General features: G+C 46.4%; 1 protein-coding gene across 1 annotated transcript in view; it reads left to right on the forward strand.

Moving 5' to 3' along the window:
* The first annotated feature begins 1350 nt into the window (after nucleotides 1–1350).
* The window catches only part of ECT2L (epithelial cell transforming 2 like), a 79855-nt gene continuing 55731 nt past the window's right edge, over nucleotides 1351–25474 (forward strand). Inside the window, exons 1-3 of the mRNA XM_055136741.1 lie at nucleotides 1351–1454; nucleotides 3187–3299; nucleotides 21558–21720. Coding sequence (XP_054992716.1) covers nucleotides 1353–1454; nucleotides 3187–3299; nucleotides 21558–21720 — 378 coding nt within the window. The 5' untranslated portion in view covers nucleotides 1351–1352. The remainder of the gene's footprint in view (nucleotides 1455–3186; nucleotides 3300–21557; nucleotides 21721–25474) is intronic.

Raw genomic sequence — 25474 nt, forward strand, 5'->3', positions numbered from 1 at the left:
CCCCATTTCTGGATGAGGAAGACAAAGTTCTCTTCCCCTTTCCCCTGCCTTTCCCTTCCTCCGTGAAAGGAAGACCCTGTGAGCACATGGTGAGAGAAGAATAGAGAACTTTCTAAAAACCAGCTCAGGCGGCAGCTTCATCTTGGACTTCCGACCTTCAGGATTGTGAGCAAACATATTTTCATGGTTCAAGACGTTCCATCTGGCGTGTCAGTTACGGGAGGCCCTGTCCATGAATATGACACGCCACTAGACTGTGTCTGGATTCCTGACCCACAAAAGCTTTGACATGGAAGGGGTCTTGGTTTTTGTTTTGCTTTTGGGGGAAGGGGGTCACCCCCAGTGGTGCTTAGGGCTACTCCTGGCTCCATGGGCTTTTCTGGCTGTGAAGTATGTGGTACCCAACTTAGCAGCCAGGCTTGCTGCACGGAGGGCACGCTCATGGTCTGTTGAGCTGTGGCCTGCTCTTCCTGCCTCCCAAAGGTGGGCAAATGGAATGCTGTCTTTGAACCATTCGGATTCTTTCTAGGGTAAGGAAGTCAGTATTCCTGGCCAATAAAGAATCATTCTAGTTTCTCCGCTATTTTCCCCAAAGAGTATCACTGTATCACTGTCACTGTCATCCCATTGTTCGTTGATTTACTCGAGCGGGCACCAGTAATGTCTCTATTCCTCTCAGCCCTGAGATTTTAGCAGCCTCTCATTCCCCAAAGAGTAAAAAACGAAAACAGGTCTCTGGTTTGGTTTCATATGTGGGTGTAAGTAGATGAGAATATTAAGTCATAATGATTTATTTATTTTTTAGGATAACTTTTTATTTATTATTTTAAATTTCAATTTTTTAAATGTAGACAAAAGTCACAACAGTTGAAACAATTCGAGTTGAACTTGATTACATAACAAAGCTCCAATATTAAAATCAATACATTTAAAAAAAATCAAATTTTTATGTGAAAATGGTTATATCTCACCATGGGATTTGTAAACCCTTGTCTGAAGGCTTACTAAGCTGTTTGTTGCTAGTTGAGCCTTGTCTATTATTGTGTTTGCTTGTTGAGTTTTCTTGGCTTCTCTGTAACTTTCCCATTTAATTTGGTGAAGCTACAGTGAGTTAGAGTTCATGAATTCCCTAGGTATATTAGTATGAATTATCTTTCGTGGAGATATCTATACATATCTATGCTTATCGTTAATCTATTATAGATAAAAATAACTTGTTTTGAATTCTTGGAAGTGTCACATTGATATATTGGATATATATCTAGTTTTGCACTTAAACCAAAGTGAATCTAGGTTTATTAAAACTATTTGAATGTCCAGTTCCTAGGACTGGAAGAAACGAATTTGATGAAATGTCAGCTGCGGATTCTTCCAGGGAGACCTTGGAAATGGAGAGTTTCCACACAAGGTTCAGTGCCTGGACACCTTTTTGTAACAAGTCATTAAACAGACAGGTAAGTGTTAGGTTCTGCAGGAAAACAAATTTTACTTGGAAGATTAGTTTACTGTATTTACTGGGCCCTATATTACTTTATATGTTGCCTGCCCCCAAAAGAGGTCCTTTCATCATCCAAGACCCAACTCCTATCTTTTTAAAATTTAATTTAATTTAAAAATTTTTTAAAAATTTGTTTTGGTTTGGGGGCCACACCTGGCTGTGCTCAGGGCTTCTGGCTCTACTCCTAGGAACCAGGGATCACTCCTGGTGGGGTTCAGGGAACCATATGGGATGTTGAGGATTAAACCGGGTCAGCCTCCTGCAAGGCAAGTGCCCTACATTCAATATTATAGCTGTGGCCCCCTAACCTTGAAGGAGATTTAATTTCTGCCTTCCCTTCATTTGTTCCCTCAGGGAGCAAAACAGAAGCTTCCTGTAAGAGCTCTAAAGCCGGTAGGAGAAGCCGGTTGGGAATTTTTAAATGCCCAAAGAGGATGTGCTTTGGGCATTTAAAAATTTTTCTTCCTTCTGGGGCTGGAGTGATAGCACAGCGGGTAGGGCGTTTGAATCCCAGCATCCCATATGGTCCCCTGAGCACCGCCAGAAGTAATTCCTGAGTGTAGAGCAGGAGTAACCCCTGTGCATCGCCGGGTGTGACCCAAAAAGAAAAAAAAATTTTTTTTTCTTCCTTCCCTCACCAGCACCCTCAGACTTCCAGGCCATCAGGATTGCCTTTGCCCAGCCCCCATTTTGTGGGGTTTTGGTGTGGGAGGGTTAATGTCTAATTCTCCTTATGGTTGGTTTATTTTTATTTTTTTTCTTTTTGCCTTTTGGGTCACACCGTGCGATGCTCAGGGGTTACTCCGGGCAGTGCTCGGGGACCATATGGGATGCTGGGAATCGAACCCGGGCCGTCCGCGTGCAAGGCAAAGGCCCTACCCTCTGTACTATCGCTCCATCCCTTTCGTATGTTCCTTTAATCCCCTCTTCCCCAGTTCCCCTCTGTGGTTCCTGGTGGCCTGGGATGGACCTCTGACAAGTGACAGGCCAACAGGGAAGGCAGGCGGGTGGCCCTAGAGGCACAGGGCTCTGCCACATAAAAGAGTTCTAGAAAGCGGCGGGGGGTCCTGGGAGCTCCGCCTGGGTCAGGCTGCTTACGGGGACCGCAGGGGACGCACCCCACACAGTGGGTCTAGGTGCTGAGCAAAGCGGGCTGGAAAGCCGGGTTTGACTGGCTACGCGTGTGGTTTCCCTGGAGACATGCCAGGGACTCTCAGTTGGGGGGTGGGGGTGGGGGGCTACCGCCCTAGGATTGGTTCGAGCCCCTCCCGCTGGCCTTGCTTCCCTGGGAAACGAATGGAGCAGGAATGTGTTTCCAAGACGAGCTCTTTGGAATCTGTTTCCCGGGGCCACGGTTAAGCGCAGGTTGAAACAAGAGTCGGGATTCAGGACCTCTTTGTTTGCCAAACCTGTTTCCCGACCCCCCACCCCCCTCCGTAATTAGAGCTTCTCTGCTCGCGTCCACCTCTCTACACCTTCAGCCTCCCCCTCCAGCCCACCGGCGAGCTCAGGCTTGTCTGTTGCTCTGGAGCAAAGCCGGTTAACGTGCAGGAAGGGACCCCAGGTACCGCAGGGAAACTGCCCTGCAAACATTAGCTGTGGGGGGTGGGGTGGCCAGATGGCCACCATTGCTTAGCGACGGATACTTTCTTGAACGACACAGGCAATGTCTTTTTCCCTCCTTCTAGCTCTTTCAGGAAAGAGTTGCTCTTATAAGGCATTGGTTTGACCTCTGGACCAACAAGCAGCGTCAAGAATTCTTATTAGCGATTTTCTTACGATGCACTAAATCTCAAATAAGGTAAATGTAGCCTTACGATGTAAAGGTCTTTGGTGCCTAAAGAAAATAAAGATGTTTTTATCCTCTTGAAAATTTGCTTATTCTTTCCTAGAAAAAAAAAAACAAAGCTGTTGATACTTTAGGATTCATATGCAGCCTTCTGAAGCCTCCTGGGCCTTCTTTTCTTCAGGGCCGTTAATAATGGCACATCTCATGGGTTATTTAGTTATTACTGTAATTTTTGTAAATTTTTTAAATTATAATTTTGGTAGAGGGTTACAATGGTGTTTATATTTATAGTATTAATGTACGGAAGTTGTATCACAAAGTTACATGTACGAACACCCTCCCCCCCATTACCAAAGTGCCCAAGACCCCCCCCCACTGTCCTCATGTCACCTCTGACCCCATCTTCATTCCCCCCATTCCTGCACCCATGTCAGTTAATAAATTTTGTAACCAAGGGTTAGAGCTTGGTCACTCTTGATACTGTCTATTCCTTTATTTTGTCTCTGTCCCACAGGTGATGGACTGGTTAGTTTTTACAAAAGTTTAGTAGTTGGTTAAGCCAGTGAAATTTCATTTGTTTGTTTTGGTTTTGGGTCACAGTCCAGATGTTCAGCGCTTACTCCTGGCTGTGTGCTCAAGGATTACTCCTGGTGGGTTCGGGGAATCAGAAATGGTGTCAGGAATGAAACCAGGGTTGGCCTTGTACAAGACAAGTGCCCTACCCACTGTACTATCTCTCTTGGCCCCATCAGTGAATTTTTAACATTCTGTAAATATTGTTGATTAAAAAAAACTAACAACACCTGTATAGAAAGGAGAACTTTATTTTCAGAGTTAAGACATAAGGCTGCCTGGAGGAAGCAGAACTGAAGCAGCGAGAACCAGCCCAACCTCACCCCCCACATGTCACTGTCACTGTCATCCCATTGCTCATCGATTTGCTCGAGCGGGCACCAGTATCGTCTCCATTGTGAGACTTATTATTACTATTTTTGGCATATTGAATACACCACAGGTAGGTTGCCAGGTTCTGCCGTGTGGGCAGGATACTCTTGGTAGATTGCCGGGCTCTTCGAGAGGGGCGGAGGAATCAAACCTGGGTCGGCCACATGAAAGGCGAACGCTCTATCCGCTATGCTATGGTTCCAGCCCCCCACATGACCAACTTACATATAGTTGGAATAGGTGGACTATTCTTGGTAGATAAAAAATATGTATTACATTGATCATTTTTAAGTGAAGCATGGACTCAGGAGACAAAGAGAGCTCAAAGGGTTAAGTGTACCCTTTTCTTGCCAGAGCTCTGGGTTTAATCCCCAGCACCTACGTGATTGGCTGAGCACCTTTGAGTAGCCAGTTGGGAGTAGCCGCCAGTACTCTCAGGTGTGGCCCCAAACCTAATACATACATAAAGTTAAGCATTTTGGGCTGGGGAATATGGCTCGGGGGTAGAACTATGTGTGAGGTCCTGTGTTCAATTTCTGACACCACCAAAAAAAAAAAAGAAAGAAAAACATTTGTTTTTGGTATCTTTCATATATCCTTGTTGAAATAGAAAAATGTGTATTTTAAACAGGAGAGTGAAATCCTTGTAGGTGTGAGGCAATGCGAATCAAAAGCATTTAAGACTCTAGGGGCCAGAGAGAATACAGAGAGAAAGGTTTGCAAGCAACAGACACGGATCGATCTCTCACATGCTGTATGTTTCCCCGATCCCTGAGTTAAGAGCTAGGAGTAACCCCTGAGCATCGCCGAGTGTGGCCCCAAAGCCAAAAAAAAAAAAGCATCAAAGTCATGTTCGGTTGTTTGGGATGCCTGGCGCAGAACTTTCAGCTGCTTGGGGCCAGTTACAGTCGAGGCAGGGGTGGGTGGGAATGGTGGGGTGGGGGAGGTATGCTGAAATAGACACGCACACGTGACCTCCAGGTTCTTCACAGCCCAAAGGGAAGGATTCGTTTGTCTTGACTTCCAGCGTTAACCTAAAATCTCTGTAGATGCATCTTTTCTGTGCCCCACATTGCAAGCTTCCTGCCACAGCACGTCGAATTTTCCCTGGGACTGTCAGACTGGATAACCCAAGGAGATCCTGAGAGGTCCATAGATATGAAAGGACAGTCTGTAAGGGAAGAGACAGTGGTAGCACTATGTAGGGACCCGGGCTCAGAAGTTCGGATATGACTTCTCTGTGGTGGTCACACTGATGGCTAATGAGCCCTTGTTCTGACCTGTCCTGCCCTGGGCTGTAATTAACTGGGAATAGTCCATCTGAGTGACTGTATGAGCTGACACGGTACCCAGACACAGCGCCTGTTCTGATCAGGAATGAATGCACGAGGCAGAACCAGCTCACCTTGTACTGCAAAGATCACCTATTTTCGCTATTGCCAGATACCTTGTTCATTAGCACAGCAAATATCAGACTTTGCTTATTAGCAGAGTAAGTAGTAGCACTGGCCATACAATTGTTCGAAATGGACTGTTTTCAGGTGTGCAGAAAGACCAAAATATTCTAGAAAGTTCTCCACCATGCTTGTACCCGGTGGATGAATCCAGCTAGGCTAGTGGCAGGGGCATGTAAAGATAGGGGTTCCCAGCTCCAATCTCCAGTAAATGAGATTTCTCATAGCTTGAAGCCAATTTAGAGTGGATTAGTGGAGTGAGTGAATTCTCTTTTGGGATTTGGTGCATCCACTGAGTCTTTCACCGAAGGGCGTGGAGCTGGGACATACGCAGCTCTGCAGGGGAGAATGGGAGGAAGTGGTGTGAGCTCACTCATCCTAGGGCTTGTTTAGTGAAATGATTTGGCATCGTTTGGTGACTGCTGATTGCGCTAAGCCTGGTGGTGAGGTCAAGGGCAAAGTCTAGTCTCTGAACTTCTGAAGCGTCTACTACCAAACAGCAGCCAAGCGTCCCACAAGATCAAATGGGTTTATTTTATTTTTCTTTTCTCTTCCCTTTGGGTTGTTGCTTGTTGTTTTTTGCTCACTTGAGGTTACACACTTAATCGTGGCACTTGTACACTTAGTTGTAGGGAGGTGTTGTATGCTTTAGCTGTGGCACTTGCACATACGTCATTGTGGTATTCCAGGACTGCATGCTTCATCCTGATGCCAGGGATCCCAAAGAGTAATGCTGGCTGGACGCAGGGGCCACTGCTTGGTCTTATGCCTGGAGAGCAATCAGTTTGCCACAGAACTAATTACTAGGTCCCCAAACTGGCTTATTTTATTTTACTTTAGTTTGGGGATCACTCTGTTTTCAGGAATCACCAGTGGCAAGGTTCTGGGGAATCATATAGGATGCCGGGTTTCAACCCAGCTGGCCATGTGCAAGGCAAGGACCCTACCTGCTCTACAATCTAACTGGCTTACTTTATTCATATATTCTTATCTGTTTTATTTGAGCCAGTGGTGCTCAGGGCTTACTCCTGGCTCTGTGCTCAGGGATCATTATGGGTGGGCTCAGGGGACCATCTGGGATGCCGGGAATCAAACACGGGTCGGCTGTGTCAAGGTAAGCAAACTGCCCACTGTACTATTGCTCCCAGGCTGACTTAGTTTCATCAGCAATATCTGCCTTCTTCCATTTCTCATTCGTTTTCTTTCTGGCTTGTCTCATGCCATCAGTTTTTTGTTGTTGTTGTTGTTGTTTTGTTTTTCCTGCTTATCCCCTCACCTTCTCTGTTCAGCTTTTTTTTTTTCTTTTTTGAGTCACACCCGGCGATGCACAGGGGTTACTCCTGGCTCATGCACTCAGGAATTACTCCTGGTAGTGCTCAGGGGACCATATGGGATGCTGGAAATCGAACCCGGGTCGACCGCGTGCAAGGCAAACGCCCTACCCGCTGTGCTATCGCTTCAGGCCCCTCTGTTCAGCTTTCTTCTGCATCCGTTGGCCCATGGTGGATTATTAACCAACATCCCAGATACACTAAACAGTCAAAGGAGGAAGACAGATGTTTCTTAGCTGTCTTCAAAGAGTTGAAAAAGAAAGGCCACATCAATGCTTTCAGTCAGTGCTTAAAAAATCATTGGGAGGGGCTGGAGCAATAGCACAGCGGGTAGGGCGTTTGCCTTGCACGCGGCCGACCCGGGTTCGATTCCCAGCATCCCACATGGTCCCCTGAGCACCGCCAGGGGTAATTCCTGAGTGCAGAGCCAGGAGCAACCCCTGTGCATCGTCGGGTGTGACCCAAAAAGCAAAAAAAAAAAAAAAAAAAAAAAATCATTGGGAATGGGGACTTTATTTTGTTTGGGGGCCGCACCCAGCTGTACTCAGGACTTACTCTTGGCCCTGCACTCAGGGGTCACTCCTGGCAGGCTCAGGGAGGGGACATTCTAAGACAATCCTCGCTGCGTTTCCCTTTCACCAGTTTTGTGGCTTTCAATATAAGAAAACAATAGCTCGGAAACGAGGGAGATAATACAAATGGGTAGGGCACTTGCCTTGCACTTGGCCAACCTGGGTTCTAACCCCATACCACTAACGGTTCCCGAAACACCTCCAGGATTGATCCCTGAGTGCAGAGCCAGAAGTGAGCCTTGAGCACAGCTGGGTGTGCCTCCCCAAAACCAAAATCAAAACTGAAGCAAAGACAATAATGGCTCATATTCCTCAGCGGTCGTCACATTACAGTGAGTCTAGTGTTCCTATCTCTGGATCAGAAAACAAGCAATTTTCCTTGTTACCACTGGAGGTCATTAGAGATCTTGTGGTGCGTTTCAGTCTCATTAACCAAGACCTGGCGTTTTTGTCTTTGAAAACTGTGTTCTTTGTCTAGTGCCTGCATTCTTCTTTGTACGGGACATGATAGGAAACTCACCCAGTGAAAGTACTTTATTTTGTTTGATCGCTGGGGATTTTGTTTTGCTTGTTTTCTTTTTTTAAAAAAAAGGCTTCATTTAAAACACTGCGGTTTACAGAGTTGTTCATAATGCAGTTGTTTGAGACTCTCAGTGTGTTCCAACACCAGTGTAACATCCCCTCTATCATTTTCTCCAGTTTCTCACCCACCCACCTCTAAACTGCCCCCCTCGGCACGCACAAAAATAATTTACTTTGTATTGCTTGTTACAACAAAATGTTAAGTGGAATGATCAGAACAGAGTTCAGTAAAAAAGAAATTGTGTGAAAAGTGTAGTATCTCACAAGGGGATTATTAAAGTCATTGTCTGCAGATTTACTAAGCTGTTTGCTTCTAGTTGAGCCTTCTATGTTGTTGTTTTTTTGCTGACTGAGCTTCGATGCTACTTTTTCATCAAATTCACTATCCTACAGCGAGGCTGTCTGTCTTGTGGAGTGTGGGAGGTGTCACGCAGCAGCCTGTGCAGCTGTGAACTCAGAAGCTCTGGATCTGTAGGACTGGGATGATTCTCGACCCACCCCCCTCCGAAAGAGGCCCCTGACTTTTCAGCCAGAAGAACAGTGTACCCATGGGTCGGTGCTTGGTGTCTCTTGACGCTGAAAAGGAAGCTGACTGTTTACATGGTGGTGTGGTGTTTACATGTGGGATGTGGGTGTTGCTGTGGGGGCTTCCAGCAGTACCGGGATGTGGGGGACGCTTGCCTACATCCCAGAAGATCCGAGGTTTTAGTCCAAACACTGGTGTACCTAGGAGTATTGTCAGTTTGGCATCTCTGCAGAGATTCGTTGTGAGGCAGTGAAGCTGGTCTGTTGATCTGGTGGCTGTGGGGTGTAGGCGTAAGTGCAGGGCTTTGGTCCACTACAGGCCCAGAGTTTTCGGCCTGAAGATTCGTCTGTCTAATTCCTTGGCTTGGCATCCCTGCCAAGACTCGTTGTGAAGCTGGAGCATTACATGCTGGTGGCCGTGGGAGAAGTGTGGTTTATTAGTGTCTTTCTGCAGAACTTTGTGCATCTATTTCGAAGTTACACCTAGCTATTACTACTTTTTTGTGCTACTAATTTTAGGAGAGTTTGTCAGTTTCTGGTCCGGAATTGCCTCATCTCTCATTGTTGTGGAAGTTTTTGTTGCAGATTATTCATCAGTTCATTCTCCAAAGTCTTTTTCTTTTTATTGCGGTAACATTGGTTTATGAGAGTGTAACTGTTTATATGTGTTATGGTTTTAATTCGCATTTCCCTTTTTATTAGCGATTAACTTTTCATGTGCCTGTTGGCCATCTGTATTCTTTTTTGATGAAGTATCTATTTATAAGTAGTGTCCCCTCCCCCCCACCCCCCCTTTTTTTTTCCGTGGGGGGTAGGAGGGCACATATAGTGGTGCTCAGCTCTTACTCCTGGGTTTGTGCTCAGGGATCACTTCTGGCAGGGTTCAGGGGACCATATGCAGGAAAGAGAATTGAACTGGGGGTCAACTGTGTGCAAGGCTGCTGAACTATCACTCTGGCCCAGTGTCCCCAGTTTTAATAGGTTTTATTTTTTTAAAAAAATTTAGTTTGTTTTTGAGCTTTGTGAGTGCTTTATGTGTCTTAGGTATTAAGATCTATGATATTTCAGATCTATAGAATGTGATTATTTTCTCCTGTTCAGTTGTTCAGTAACATGTCCTTTTATTTTGGTAATAGTTTTCTTTCTTTCTCCCTCCCTCCCTCTCTCCCTCCCTCCCTCTCTCCCTTCCTCCCTCCCTCCCTTCCTTCCTTCCTTCCTTCCTTCCTTCCTTCCTTCCTTCCTTCCTTCCTTCCTTCCTTCCTCCCTCTCTCCCTCCTTCTCTTCTTTCTTTCTTTCTTCTTTCTCTCTTCTTTCTTTCTTTCTTTCTTTTCTTTCTTTCTTTCTTTCTTTCTTTCTTTCTTTCTTTCTTTCTTTCTTTCTTTCTTTCTTTCTTTCTTTCTTTCTTTCTTTCTTTCTCTTTCTTTCTTTCTTTTTCTCTCTCTTTCCTTCTCTTTCTTTCTTCTTTCTCTTTTTTCTTTCTTTCTTTCTCTCTCTCTCTCTTTCTTTCTTTCTTTTTCTCTCTCTTTCCTTCTTTCTCTCTCTTTCTCTCTCTCTCTTTCTTTCTTTCTTTCTTTCTTTCTTTCTTTCTTTCTTTCTTTCTTTCTTTCTTTCTTTCTTTCTTTCTCTCTCCCTTTCTTTTTCCTTCCTTCCTTCCTTCCTTCCTTCCTTCCTTCCTTCCTTCCTTCCTTCCTTCCTTCCTTCCTTCCTTCCTTCCTTCCTTCCTTTCTTTCTTTCTTTCTTTCTTTCTTTCTTTCTTTCTTTCTTTCTTTCTTTCTTTCTTTCTCTCTTTGCTCTTTCTCTTTTTCTTCCTTTCTTAGAAGTATTTTGCTTTGATATGATCTCATGTGTTTATTTTTTTCCCTCCAAATGGGGCTGAAGTATTAAAGACATTACTGAAGCCAATATCATGGGAAGTTTTGCCCATGTTTTTTATATGTTTGCTTATTTTGATTTGGTAGTGCTCAGGACTTGCTCTTGGCTCTGCTCTTAGGGATTACTCTTGGAAGGGCTCATGGAACCATATATGGTGCCAGGGATCAGACTGGGTTTGGCTGTGTATGACACAAGTGCGTTAACCCTGTATCATCTCTATGATTCTCAATGAATATTTTTTATCCTTTAGGAATGCACCTGGGTATGGAATTGCTGGGCTGAGTGGAGTCAACTTTTAATTAAGCTTTTCTTTTGTAAAGTAATTTTTCCATTTCTTTGGTTTCTTTGTCATTATCAATAAGTTTGTAAATAAAAAAAGCACTGTAGCACTGTCACTGTCATCTCATTGCTCATCGATTTGCTTGAGCGGGCACCAGTAACGTCTCCACTGTGAGACTTATTGTTACTGTTTTTGTCATATCAAATACGCCACAAGGAGCTTGCCAGGCTCTGCTGTGCGAGCGGGATACCCTCAGTAGCCTGCCGGACTCTCTGAGAGGGATGGAGGAATCAAACCCGGGTCAGCTGCGTGCAAGGCAAATGCCCTACCTGCTATGCTAAAAAAGAATTTTTTAGCATTTAGATGTCAGAACTCCTTATATGCTATAGACTGGATTTGTGCAATGGTATGTTTTCAAAACAGATAAAATTGTTTTAGATGTTTGGTTTTGCAATTTCTGAATTATTTTTAAAATAATAAGGCCTAAGCAGAGTATTCAAGTTTTGGTGAAAACAGATGATCTATATTCATATAAGAGTTCTCTTTTCCATCCTAGTAGTTCCCATTAAGTTTTAAGACAATTAATTAAATGGGATTTTGCAGTATCCATGACATTTTTTCAAAAGCAGAGCTTCTTAAGCCATCCCTCTGACAAGCTGTTCATTTGACCCCCAATTTACACATCGCCTCACCTGGGAGGCCTTTCCAGCCTCGGCCCAGAAGTGCTCTGGTTCACCTGTCATTAAGGCAATTCTCCCTCCACGGCTTTGATGGCCACAGCTAATGACTCCAAGCATACTGGTTCCCAGGGCGGTGCCCCTGGCCCTGGGTCGAGGCTAAGGACACAGGACTGTGTGTGTGTCACCTTGGAGAAACCCCTGAGACATCTGAGCCTGGTCAGGCTGGTGAAACAGGTTTCAGATGCCTTTGCTCTGCGGGGAAACGCCTCTCACTGGGCTGTTGTTCCTTCCCTGGGCTGGAGCTGTTGAGACTTGCAGCGTTCTCTTCTGGGTGGACAACCCTGATGGCTCTGCATTCCACAGAGGTGGATGAATTGTGTGTGTGTGTGTATCTGTGTGTGTGTGTGTGTGTGTGTGTGAGAATCCTCTGCATTCTAAGAGGTGGATGGATCTTAAAGTAATTTTTATTACTTGAGGCACTGTGATTTACAATACTGTTAACGATGGTTTCCCGTGTACATAATTCTAACACCACACCCCTCACCCATATAACCCCCTCCTTTCCTCAAGGTCCCCAAGGCCCTTCCCTTTCAAACAGCCCCACCCCCACCCCCACCCCTGTCAGCCACACATTACGTGCTTGCACACGGCTTTAACAAGAGCAGCAGACTTGGTTAGGCTGCCTCTTCTACAAAGAGGAAGTCAAGTTTCCCCACATTTGGAAGTGCTGTGTCCATCAGAGGCGCTTGCAGTTTGTGAAACCATAGACTCCCAGTGCCCAGAGAGCTCAGGACTCCAGGTCCCTGAGAGAGTGCTGAGGAGGACGTTTATATTTAAGTTTCCAGGGAGGTTGTTGTGAAGCCAAGGGTAAGACGCAAGACTGAAGGCCCAAAGCTGCTCCCACCATTTCTGGTTTTGTTTGGGGCTCAGACATGCCAGTGCCAGAGGAGCTATTGCTGGTTCTCCGCTCAGGGAGTGCTCCAGGTGGTGCTCAGGGGACTGTGCCAGGGATTGAACTCAGGCCACCAGGGTGCAAAGAAGGCACTGAGCCCATTGTGCTGTTTCTGTGACCACCTTCCACCCTTTTTTTTCCCCCACGACTTACACTTTTATTATCGACAGGCCAGAAAGATAGCACAGTGACTGACCTGAGCTGGATCCCAACACCTCATTTCATCCCCTGAGCCCAGCAGGAGTGATTCCTGAGTGCAGAGCCAGGAGTAAGCCCTGCGGAACAGCAGGGTGTGTCCACCCCAAGGACGGAAGGGAGGGAGGGAGGGAGGGAGGGAGGGGGGGAGGGAGAAAGGAAGGAAGGAAGGAAGGAAGGAAGGAAGGAAGGAAGGAAGGAAGGAAGGAAGGAAGGAAGGAAGGAAGGAAGGAAGGAAGGAAGGAAGGAAAGGACTGAGTGGAAGGAGGGGGGAGGGGGGAGGGCGGGAGGGAGGTTGACCACGTTCCACCTTTTGATTCTGCCTTTTTCTCGGAGGCAGCAGTGAGCACCATGTTGCACAGGACAGTTGTTCCTTCCACTTCTGTAGGAGACGTCGGAGCAAATCTCTCACTGGCTTTGCTACTCCTGGGTTTAGAACGCCTTCACTGGCTCTAAACTTGATGCCCAAAATAAAAGATTTCACTTGGTACAGTGGAGACATCGAGAGGTAGCTTTGGCTGAACTGAAGCTTGATCTGGACGTTCGGTAAGAAAACCAGTGGCTTGTTTCTCCCAGTCAGTCCTCCGCTGGGCCTTAGCCGTCCTCGCCTCACTGTTACAGTTCCTCGGTTGTGTCCAAAAGAGTAAAAAGAGTGTCTTTGTTTGGGCTTCCATCTGATTGGGTTAATTTAGGTCAATACCCACTTAAACCATTTGGTGTGACCCTGGGATTGAACTGAATGAATTGATTTAGCCTTAATCTTGTAGTTTTTGGAACTGGGAATGGGATCAGCTTCTACGGTAGAAGCGCATGGGCCTCCAAATAGAGAGGGTTTTTATTCCCCCCTAAAAATGGGGGACACAGTGTGGGGTGTCAGAAGCAAAAATATGCTCATTTATTCAGTATTCATTCATCCCTGCATTCATAATGTATGCCTCCTGGCATCAGACAGAGTTTGGGGTGCACAGATTCAACACTAAAGAGAGTGGCGAAGACTCCTGGCCTCCGAAGTTCACATCGTAATCAGAGTAAATTGCTCGAAGTGAGATAAGGGGGACAGTTTGTGCCTTTTTTTTTGGGTGTTTGCCAATACATCTATAAATATTTGGGGTGTTTTAATGACTCAGAAGTTAGAGCTGCATGATAGGCAGATTAATGCCCAAACCTTGATTTCTGCAATCTACAGATGCACACTTTTATGGCCAAGGACTTGGCAGAGTTGCGTGAGGATCCCAAGGTGGGGGGAGATTATCCTGAGCTGCCAGGGCCCTATGGAATCACGGTGGTCCTTAGAGGAGGGAATTGGAGTGCGAAGAGAAGGCGATGTGATGAGGAGGGAGAGGGAGAGATGGCGAAAATAGAAGACCAGCGCTCCTGGCTTTGACGGATGAAGGTGCTGGGCGATCTTCGTAAAGCAGTGGGAAATGTGGGCATAGAGAAAAATGACAGTCAGCAATTCTGAGGACCTGAAACCAGCCAAGAGACAGATTGTCCCCTGCTGAGCCTCCAGAAAGAACCTGCGACACTTCAGTGTAGCCCCGAGAGCCTGATTCTTGACTACTGGACCCCAGGACGCTGAGAGAACCTGCTCGTTCCCTTGAAGTCTCAAGCGTGGTGGGAATTTGGTATGGTGACAAGAGGCGGTTTCCACAAGTAGCCATTTTCTCTTTCAACGTCAGTGTTTTTTCCTCCCATTCTAATTTACTCCCACTTGGTCTCGGCCAAGGTTAAGTTGCATGTGTTGGGGCAGAGCGGCTCATGCACAGCTGCCCTCCCTCTGTTTGGGAATTTATAGCGTGCTATGGAGGAAACAGACCTTAAATGGTGAGTGAGCCCTCCAAAAAAAGAACTTGAGTCTCTGGGGCTGGAAGCACAAAACAGTGCAGAGTTTACACTTGTTTACACTCTAAAGCACATCATGCACGCCCTTGGTTTCCACCAGGAGTATGAAATAGCACTAAATGGGGAGGCTGAAGGGACTGGGCAGATGGTACGGAGTTAAGGTGATTGTATGAATGTGGCCGTTGCACTGTAGCACTGTCGTCTTTTTGTTCATCAATTTGCTTGAGCGGGCACCAGGAATGTCTCTATTGTGAGACTTGTTGTGACTGTTTTTGGCATATAGAATACGCCACAGGGAGCTTGCCAGGCTCTGCCATGCAGGCAGGATACTCTCGGTAGCTTGCCAGGCTCTGAGAGGAATAGAGGAGTTGAACCCAGGTCAGCCATGTGTAAGGCAAACGCCTTACCCGCTGTGCTATAGCTCCAGCCCACAATTGTACTCTATATGGTCTCGAGCACTGCCAGTGAGCACTGAACTGAGCATCCCTGAGCACCGAACCTGGAGTAAATCCTGAGCACTGCTGAGTGAGACCCAAAATTCAAAATTTTTTAAAAAAATTATGGAGGTTCAGTGAACAACTGTCGCCTCCCATGGGGAAGTGTGGGGATAGCAAGAATTGTCAGCCTGTTGGGGGTGACCATGCAGGGGAGGCCAGAAATAGCACTGGAAAATTCTACCCTCACTTCATATTTCTACACTGTTGCAATAATCGCTTTTTACAAGCTACTGAGAGTATCCCGCCCGCACGGCAGAGCCTGGCAAGCTCCCCGTGGTGTATTTGAGATGCCCAAACCAGTAACACCAAGTCTCACAATGGAGAGAGACATTATTGGTTGCCCACTCGAGCAAATCTATGAGCAACGGGTTGACAGTGACATGACAGTGACAGCCAAGTCCCACGACCCTGATCTGCCTCTGCTGACTCCTGAGTTCCTTCTTCCATTCCCTCCACCACGATGCTGCCTGGACTCGGGTGATGTCACGCACAGGCGGTCACCCTGCAGGATATGATGATGGCAGGCCTGTGTCCGTCAGCCTTGATTTTTTTACAGCCCGGGGGAGAGCTGGCCAAACCCAACAGAGAGCACACAGCTAGCCACAACCATGCTGAGTGACAAAGGAAGAGCAACAGGAACCTCTCTTAGTAAGGAGGGGGTCAGGGCTGAAACCCAGTCGTGAACAGCTTTGTGATGGTCTACCTCACAGTGATTCAATAAAATTTAAAATTAAGGAGCTGGAGCGATAGCACAGCGGGCAATGCGTTTGCCTTGCACGTGTCTGACCTGGGTTCGATTCCCAGCATTCCATAAGGTCCCCGAGCACCGCCAGGAGTAATTCCTAAGTGCAGAGCCAGGAATAACCCCAGAGCACTGCTAGGTGTGATACCACCCCCCCCACAAAAAATTTAAAATTAAAAAGAAAAAGGGGGGTCAGGGAAGCCTTCCTCCCCTGTGGGTTGGAGTCTGGAGTAGGGAAGCAAAGCCTTGGAGAATGCAGGTTCTTCCTGAAGCAGACGGCCTGTGTGAGAGAGAGCCTTGGGCTCTCTTTGTCAGCTGCACTGCTAGGTTTTGTCAAGCATTAGAAAGCCAGGATAGTTAGAAGTAGAAAAATACCAAATACCCACAATCCCCTCATCCAGAGAGAATGTTCCCATTTGTTCTGCTTATGCGTATCCATATAACTATGAATCAGAATGCACAATATTTTTTATAAGCATGGGTTCTTTGGGGGTAATTTTAATTTATTAATTTTATTCATCCCCTTTATTATTATTATTATTATTATTATTATTATTTTGCTAGCCGACCAAAAGCTTACATTCGGTAGACTCGGAACACCTGTAAAGGCGATTAGAAGCCGCCCCCAAAGCCTCCGTCCCTCTCGGAGAGCCCGGCAAGCTACCGAGAGTATCCTGCCCGCACGGCAGAGCCTGGCAAGCTCCCCGTGGTGTATTCGATATGCCAAAAACAGTAACAATGACGGTCCTCGTTCCCTGACCCTAAAAGAGTCCCCAGTACACCATCGGGCTACACTAGCATTCGACAGGGACAAATGGAGATGTTACTGGTGCCTGCTCAAGCAAATCAATGAACAACGGGATGACAATGACACAGTGATTAGGGGGGCATTTGGGGCCACATCTGGCTATGCTCAGAGTTTAATCCTGGCCCTGTGCTCAGAGATAGCCTTAGGCGGTACTCAAGACCATATGCCGTCCTGGGAGTAGGACCAGGGTCAAGTGCATACAAGTCAAGTACTTCAACCTCTAAACAATCCCTCCCTATTTATTTATTCATTCATACATTCACTTACCATCCCCCGCTTTCTTTCCCTTTCTTACCTTGTTGATGTTGTTGCAATGACTGAGGGTCGCAGACACTCCTGACTGTGATGTTTGCACACAGGTAGCTGTGGTGCATGTGTGCTCACTGGGGGTTGTGCTGTTTGCACATATGATCATTCATTTCTTCACTGATTGCTTCATTGATTACAGAGCTGAGAATCTGATTGGCTGACTGGTTGTAGAGCAGGGATCAGATAAGGCCTGCCGCATGCAAAGCGTGCCCTTTAACCCCCAAGCCCCAGTCACCCTCGGCCCCAGGTGCAAACAACCCTTCGGCTGAAGTGCTCATGCTCTGGTTGTGGTGCTCCCTGGGGGCGCTCCATGCTCTCACCCTGTGCTCATCAGGAGTCACACTGCCAGGCTGTGCTGCTTCCAGGTATTTTTAGTTTTGCAGCTCCCGGAGGGTGTGGCAATAGGAAATTGCTGACTGCTCCCAGAATCACAGAGAACAGGGCTGTCAGCTCAAATCACGGAGTAGCCTGGGCTGCACTTGGCAGTGGAGACACTGGGGACTAGAACCCGTGACCATTCTAGACCACTGTGCTCTTCCTCTGGGCCTGATACACTATTTCCTCGTTGTTAAAGCAAACAGACAAAACTCTTCAATCACCCCATCTGATTGCTTCATCACATGCCCATTTTTGTTCTCTCATTTCCCCATGCCTCTCTCTGCCTTTAGAGCCCAGCCCTGGTGATGATGATGATGATGATTTGCTTTTTGTTTTTTTTTTTTTTGGTTTTTGGGTCACACCCGGCGATGCACAGGGGTTACTCCTGGCTCTTCACTCAGGAATTACCCCTGGTGGTGCTCAGGGGACCATATGGGATGCTGGGATTAGAACCAGGGTCGGCCGAGTGCAAGGCAAACGCCCTACCCGCTGTGCTATCGCTCCAGCCCCTGATTTGCTTTTTGGGTCACACCTGGCAATGCTCAAGGGATACTCCTGGCTCTACACTCAGAAAGTAACCCTGGCGGTGCTCAGGGGACCATGTGGGATGCTGGGAATCAAACCTGGGTCAACCGCGTGCAAGGCGAATGCCCTACCCGCTGTGCTATCGCTCCAGTCCCCCTGGTGATTATTGAGTGTTGGCAATGTTGGCATCAATATGGAAACTCACTGAAACTGGCTCTTACCAGGCCACGAAGTGTAAACCTCCCCTTGCACCCACTGCCCCACCCCAGCCCCCAAGAGCTACCAGGCAAGTAAAGAGTGGACCTGGCAACCACTATGACAATGACAGTCAGAAATCATCACTCTGGACAAGGACAGAGTGCTGAAGAGATAAGGGGATATACATGAGAACCTGTCAGTACCTGTATTGCAGATGATAATGCCCCAAAGGAGAGAGACAGAGATAAAGAAACAGAGACAGAGATAGAGACAGAAGAAAAGTGTCTGCCATAGTGGCAGGCTGGGGTGGAGGGTGTTGGCGGGAGAGAAACTGGGGACATTGGTGGTGGGAAATGTACACAGGTGAACAGTCAGGTGTTGGAACATTGGATGACTGAAACCCAAACGTGAACAACTCTCTGTATACCTCAGGTGATTCACTACAAAAGGAGGGGTGGAAGAAAGTGGCCCCTGACGGATCCCTGCCCCCTTTCCCAGGCACCCTGTCTGAGCTGCTCTCCCACTTTTTTTTCTGCAACGTCTTTCTACTCCTTATCAGAAATTTAAGAACAGAGAATTAGATTCCAGCCCCTTATTACGAAGCCTTGTTATTTTTGCAAAGTACACATTGTACATTCAGTAGCACACTGCACTGTATTTCATGAATTATTTAAATGAAGCGCTCCTTGTCACAATAAATGAGCAAAGCCCATTTTATTTATGGCCTCCTCACATATTGCTACTTCCCTTCATGGATTCCTTTGCGACATTAACTAAAGTGCAATGAGCCAAATGTCATTACAAAGGACCCGTGGCACTGCCACAGCTCCAGGACTGTAATTTTTTTTTCACTCTACTGAACCATTTTTCTGCCTTTTTCCTTAAGATTTATCATACAAGAATGTGTCCTTAAAGTGGCTCAGACAAGGAACAAATATGAAATGCTTATAATTGAGGTTGACAGTAGAAGTAACTGTTTTCAGTTACTTTTTTCTGTTTTCTACTTTTAGCGTTTTCAGTTACTGTTTTCCAGGATTTTTTTGTCGAGGTGGGGAGAGTGGGGTGACTTCTCTGGAGTGGGACAGTTGCTGCTGAGATTGGGAAAAGAGAACCAGGATGAAAGCGCCAAAGATTCTCAAACTGGACTGCAGACATTTCCTGTTTGCTGCTCACCTATTGATCTGTTTGGTACCAAATGAGAGCACATAGATTCTGCGGGGGTGCAATGATTGAGACAACGAGGAGTTGGTGACGCTTTGGGAGGAAACGTCAGGATAGCTACAGTCTCTTTTGCTACGGGGAAACCTCTAAGTGCTGCTTGTCTTGTTTTTACACGCACAACCCTGCTCTTTGGCCTCCTGGTTATACCACACACATGTGACTCTTCCTGTTTAAACACACACATAGGTACTGGTACTTTACTTTGCCTTTTGGAGTGGCACTCCAAAAGGTTAATTTTTAAAAAAAATTTTATTAGTCAATCACCGTGAGGTACAAACTTTCGTGCTTGTTGCCTTGCAAGCGGCCGACCCGGGTTCGATTCCCAGCATCCCATATGGTCCCCTGAGCACCGCCAGGGGTAATTCCTGAGTACAGAGCCAGGATTAACGGCTGTGCATTGCCAGGTGTGACCCAAAAAGCAAAAAATAAATAAATAAATAAAAAAGAACAAACTTTTGTGCTTGCGTTTCAGTCATACAATGATCGAATACCCATTCCTCCACCAGTGCCCATTCTCCACCACCAATGATCCCAGCATCCCTCCCACCACCCACACCCCGTCACCTCCACCCTACCCTGCCTCTGTGGCAGGGCATTCCCTTTTGCTCTCTCTCTCTCTCTCTCTCTCTCTCTCTCCTTTTGGGTGTTGTGGTTTGCAGTAGAGGTATTAAGTGGCCGTCATGTTTGGTCTATAGTCTACTTTCAGCTCACATCTCCCATCTTGAGTGGGCCCTCCAAGGACCCTTTACTTGGTGGTTTCTTCTCTATCTGAGCTGTCCAAAAGGTTAATTTTAAGTCATTTTATTTTGGCTTAGGTTGTGACAATATTGCATGAACAGGGATCAAGAAAATGATGACTTAAATCAAAGCCAGGGGGATAGGAGCATAATATAATAGGCAGTCACTAACCCTTGTCATTGACACGGGCAGCTTGTTCTTCAAACAAAATAAAACTTTTTTGGGACCAGAGAGGTAGTCCAGGAGAGCTTACCTTTCAGGTAGCTGACCCCATTTTAATCCTGATCACTACCATGTCCCCCTCTGGTGACCAAGAATAACCAGAGGGTCCCCCAGGCCTCCTGAGCACATCTTGGAGGTCCTAGCTCCCCTTCCCCATAGACAAATGAATTTTTTTAAAGCAGAGCTCAAGAGATAGTAGAATGGATAAGGCTTTCGCCTGGCTTGTGAGCAACGCCAGTTCAATCCCCAGCACTAAATATGATCGCCTGAACCCCACCAGGAGTGATCCTGAGCACAGAGCCAGGAGTAGCCCCTGAACAACAATGATATAGTATGGCCCCCAAAGCAAATAAATATATTTTTTTAAAAAAACAGGATGTAGGGGCTGGAGCAATAGCACAGCGGGTAAGGCATTTGCCTTGCATGCGGCTGACCCAGGTTCAATTCCCAGCATCCCATATGGTCCCCCAAGCACTGCCAGTGGTAATTCCTGAGTGCAGAGCCAGGAGTAACCACTGTGCATCACTGGGTGTGACCCAAAAAGAAAAAAAAACCAGAATGTAAATAAATCAAAAGTCCATAGGCTTCCATATAGAGGGCAGGGGTTAGGAGGAGGAGAGGGGATGGAGACAGATAACCAGAAGTCATGGGCACTGTAGGGAGATAGAGAAGCCAGAGACCACGTGGAGGGTGGTGATGGGGATGGAAAGAAGAAGTTGGATGTAGGGTTAAAGCTTGGAGTTAGCACTAGCAGATTTGCTGATTTATAGAATTTGGAAGAAAGGGGAAAAAGGAAGGAACCTAAACTTTGTTTTGTTTGGGGGCCACACCCAGTGGTGCTCAGAGCTTACTTCTTAGTATGTACTTAGGGATTCCCCCCTGGCAGGGGTGAGGGGGCCATATGGGGTGCTGGGGATTGAAACTGGGTCAGCCAAGTGCAAGGCAAATACCCTGCTCACTGCACTATCACTCCAGGCCACGTTGGCTTTTAGTTTTGGTTTGGTTTTAGCCAAATCGGGCGGTGCTCAGGGCTCACTCCTGACTCTGTGCTCAGGGCGCATTCCTGGTGGAGCTCAGGTGACCATGTGGAGTGCCACGGACTGAACCTGGCCTGGCCACATGTAAGGCGAATGCCCTCCCCGCTGTACTATCTCTCAGATCCCCAAGAGGAAATCTAGATTTGTAACAAACAGTTTGGTTTGTTGTCCTTTTCTGTCAATTCTTAGACATTTTGATAGTCCTTTTTTATAGGTGGCATCGAAAACATGCCATCCTTATTTTGTTTAGGATTGAATTACTTTTTTTAGTAGATAGAACCTTAGCAAAATAAGAGTGACACTGGAGTTCTCATCAATTGCAGACACTGGCATTCTGAACGAAGTTTCTGTGTGTTTCTCTTTAGATTTGTTCAAGACTGGTTTTCAGAACGGATGCAAGTGGCCAACGCGGACTTCTCGACAGTCTTGCCGCGCTCCATCTCTCTCTACATCTTTTCCTTCCTGAATCCCAAGGATCTGTGTGCGGCTGCACAAGTCAGCTGGCCCTGGAGATTCCTCACTGAGCAGGTCATTTCCCAGGACTCAGAACGAATCTAAATATCATCTGTCCGGAGGATCTGGGGTAGCCCCCTTTCCCGAAGACAGCAGCTTAGGGGATCCGAGCCATAAACTGATCCTGACTCAGGAAAAGGGGAGCGATCGAATCCAGAAATGCATTTCATTAATTAAGGACTATTGGTTGAGGGTCTTCCTTCGCATGGGACCAACTCGGCTCCATCTCCATCACCACCACACCCAGTGGTGCGCAGGGACTGTTCAAGGCTCTGTGCTCAGAGGTCTCTCCCGGCACATGTAAAGCAGGTGCCTTAACTCCTTTACTGTCTCTCCAACAACTCGTATGTTGAATTATTTCAAGAACACTTAAGTAAGCCTGGCTAAAGAAGCCTGACTTTTTGGAAAAAGGGATATTTACAATTTATTTTTCATAGACCCAGGTTCGATTCCTCCGCCCCTCTCGGAGAGCCTGGCAAGCTACCGAGAGTATCTCGCCCGCACGGCAGAGCCTGGCAAGCTACCCATGGCGTATTCGATATGCCAAAAACAGTAACAACAAGTCTCCAAAAAAAAAAATGGAGATGTTACTGGTACCCGATCGAGTAAATCGATGAGTAACAGAATGACAGTGACAGTGACAGTGATTCTATTTTAGCCATGATAACTCACCTTGAACTGATTTCTCTTTGGCTGACATCTGTCTAACGTTAGTCTAAATCTTCAGTGTCATCTGTCACTAATTAGAAAAGTGCTCCTGGGGGCCGGAGTGTTAGTACAGCGGGGAGGGCGTGTGCCTTGTACATGGCTGAGCTGGCTTCGATTCCCTGGCATCCCATATGGTCCTCCGAGCAACACCAGGACTAATTCCTTAGCATCGCTGAGTGTGACCTAAAAAAGCCAAAAAAAAAAAAAAGATAAGTGCTTCTGGCCTACTTGTTATTTTCATTTGTTTGTTTCGTACTTTTGAGACTACTGTACTCGGGGCTAACTCTTGGCTCTGTGCTCAAGGATCGTTCCTGGTGGTACTCCGGGGACCTTATGGGGTGCTGGGCATCAGATCTGTGTTGACCACATGTAGGTAAAATGCTTTGCTCTCTGTTGTCTCTGTAGTTCTCCGGCCTGTATTTTCTTTCTTTTTTTTTTTTTAATTTTTACTGAATCACCATGTTGAAAGTTACAAAGTTCTCAGGTTTATGTCTCAGTTATACAATATTCAAACACCCATCCCTTCACTAGTGCCCATATTCCACCACCAAAACCCCCAGTATACCCCCCGCCCCCCAACCCCCAACTGTATAACTGATGAATTTCACTTCATTTTCTCTTTACCTTGATTACGTTCCATATTTCAACACAAAACTCACTATTGTTGTTGGAATTTCCCCCCAAGAAAGACAGCCCTACTACCAAGGAAACATTTGATAATTAGTTTTCCATTAAAAGATGGTATGTTTTCAGTTTTTAGAAAAGGTCGCTCGGCCTCACGGTTCGGAGTTGTCCCAGTCCCGCATCCCGGAGCCATGTTAGTTGCTGCTCAGTGTCGCCGGGGCTCCATCTGGAGAGGGTGTGGTGGCTGCACCTTCTCCGTCTGGATCCCCGGTGTTACTGGCCTGGTTTTGGGTCCGGAGCATTCTCCGGACCGGCCCATATTTTCATTTAAAGTATTTAATCCAGGGACTGGCTAGATAGCTCAAAGAGGTAGAACACAGACGTTGTTTGTGGAAGGCCCAGGTGCACCCAGTGGTACCCCACTGCTGCACCACACTTTCAGGAGCAACCCACTCTCCATGCTACCCTTGCACCTAACCAGCAGCAACACCCAAGTATCACTGGGTATGGCCAAAAAGCAAAACTATATATACATACACACGCGTACATACACACATACACACATATACATGCACAAACACAGAGAGCATCTCTGCAATACAAATACAGACATACAGGCATACTTTTCATATGAACTAGTAATCTAAGCTGCATCTCATTTCTTGCATGGCTTGGGGTTGAGTTTCTGGTATCAGAGAATCACTAGCTCTCTATGGAAGGGCCATGTGCCAGAGTCTCCTGTGAGCACCGGGCTTGGACTAGGAGCCAGTCTTGATGCTTGTTTTCTGTCTTTTAACTTTACATTTCTTCGCCCTTCTAGTTAGGGATATGTCCTGTAGATAGGAAAAGGTCTTATAATTGTGTTCACATTTGACAGTAGTTCCTTTTAGCTGAGTTGGTAGTCAATTTACATAGATGCAAATCCTGATTGAGCTAGTTTTAATCTTCTAACTTTCATCATCATCATCATCCCATTGATTGTTGATTTTCTCGAGTGGTCTCAGTAACGTCTCCATTTGTCCTAGCCCTGAGATTTTAGAAGCCTCTCTTTACTCATCCTTCCCAATTGTGCCTCATTGGAGGCTCTTTCAGGGTCAGGGGAATGAGACACATCATTGTTACTGGTTTTGGCATATGAATACACCACGGGGAGTTTACTAGGCTCTCCTATGTGGGTAGAAAACTCTCGGTAGCTTTTCAGGTTCTCTGAGAGGGAGAACTAGGCTTCCGGGAGCTTGGTTTTATAGTCTTTTGATGTTGGCCGTGGATGGGATTACACAGCACCGGGGGCAGCTTTTGGGTGTGATCGCCTAGCTACTGGAAAATGGGGGATCTGAGTGGAAGAGGCTCAGTCCTGATCCGAGCAGGCTTGGAGATCTCAGCCCTGGGTCCTGCACACCTGGGTTCCTCTGCTGGTTCCTTCATGGGTGAGGCTGATCCAAATGTATGGAGAGGGGTCTTGAGCATGGCTGTAGCTGAGTTCTGGAGGTCTTCAACTCCGGGGCTCTGTTCGGGGCAGGGAGGGAAACTCAGCCCATCTCCTCTGAGGGACCCTGGTGAAGACAGCCAGGCGCGGGAGCGAGAGACTCTCTGCAAGAGAGTCTTCTAACCTTATGATTTTTTTTTTAGCTGATCATATTTCTTTCCTCTCCCTGTTTTCTCTGGAATAGTTACATTTTTTTGTTATTAATTATTATTTAGCAGCTGTTTCATGGCTACCATAGTAATTGCAGCACAATTCCTAGTGTTGTAATTATTAGCGACTTCTGATAATTGCAGGGGTCCTTAACTCTATGGCTCTCCACACCCACTTTCTTTTTTTCTGGTTTTTTTTTTTTTTTTTGTGAGAGGGTGTTTTGGTCAGAACCAGTGGTGCTCTGATTCTGTGCTAAGTAGTAATTCCTGGAGGTGCTTGGGGGACCATATACTGTGCTAGGGATTGAGCCAGGGTTCGCTGTGTGGAGCCTGGTGCCTTGACCCCTCTGCTGTCTCTCTGTCCCTACCCGCTTTCTCTGTTTTTGCTATCAGATGTTTTAGATTTATATGTGCTGATATGAGACACAAGCATGCTGTCTTGTTGATTCACTTCTAAGTATTTATTAATTTTAAGGCCTGAGATATAGTACAGTAGGTAGCACACTTGCCCTGCATGCTGTATGATCCCTGGTTTGATCGCCAGGACCACACATATTCCCCAAAGCCCTTTCAGGAGTGATCATTGAGCACAGAAAGCACTGAACATGACCAGGTATGACCGCCCCCACAAACAAACAAAAGTTGTTGCAATAATTTTGTAATATATCATTGTGCAAGATTCAGATATGCATTGTTACAATACAATTTTTATAAACAGTACATAAATTTTACCATTAAGGCATAGTTCCATGCTTACCATACTTCTACCCACTTAGTCCTCTTTTGTAGTTTTATGGCAACC

This window comes from Sorex araneus, chromosome 4, assembly GCF_027595985.1.
Source record: "Sorex araneus isolate mSorAra2 chromosome 4, mSorAra2.pri, whole genome shotgun sequence".
In the NCBI taxonomy this organism is placed as follows: domain Eukaryota; kingdom Metazoa; phylum Chordata; class Mammalia; order Eulipotyphla; family Soricidae; genus Sorex; species Sorex araneus.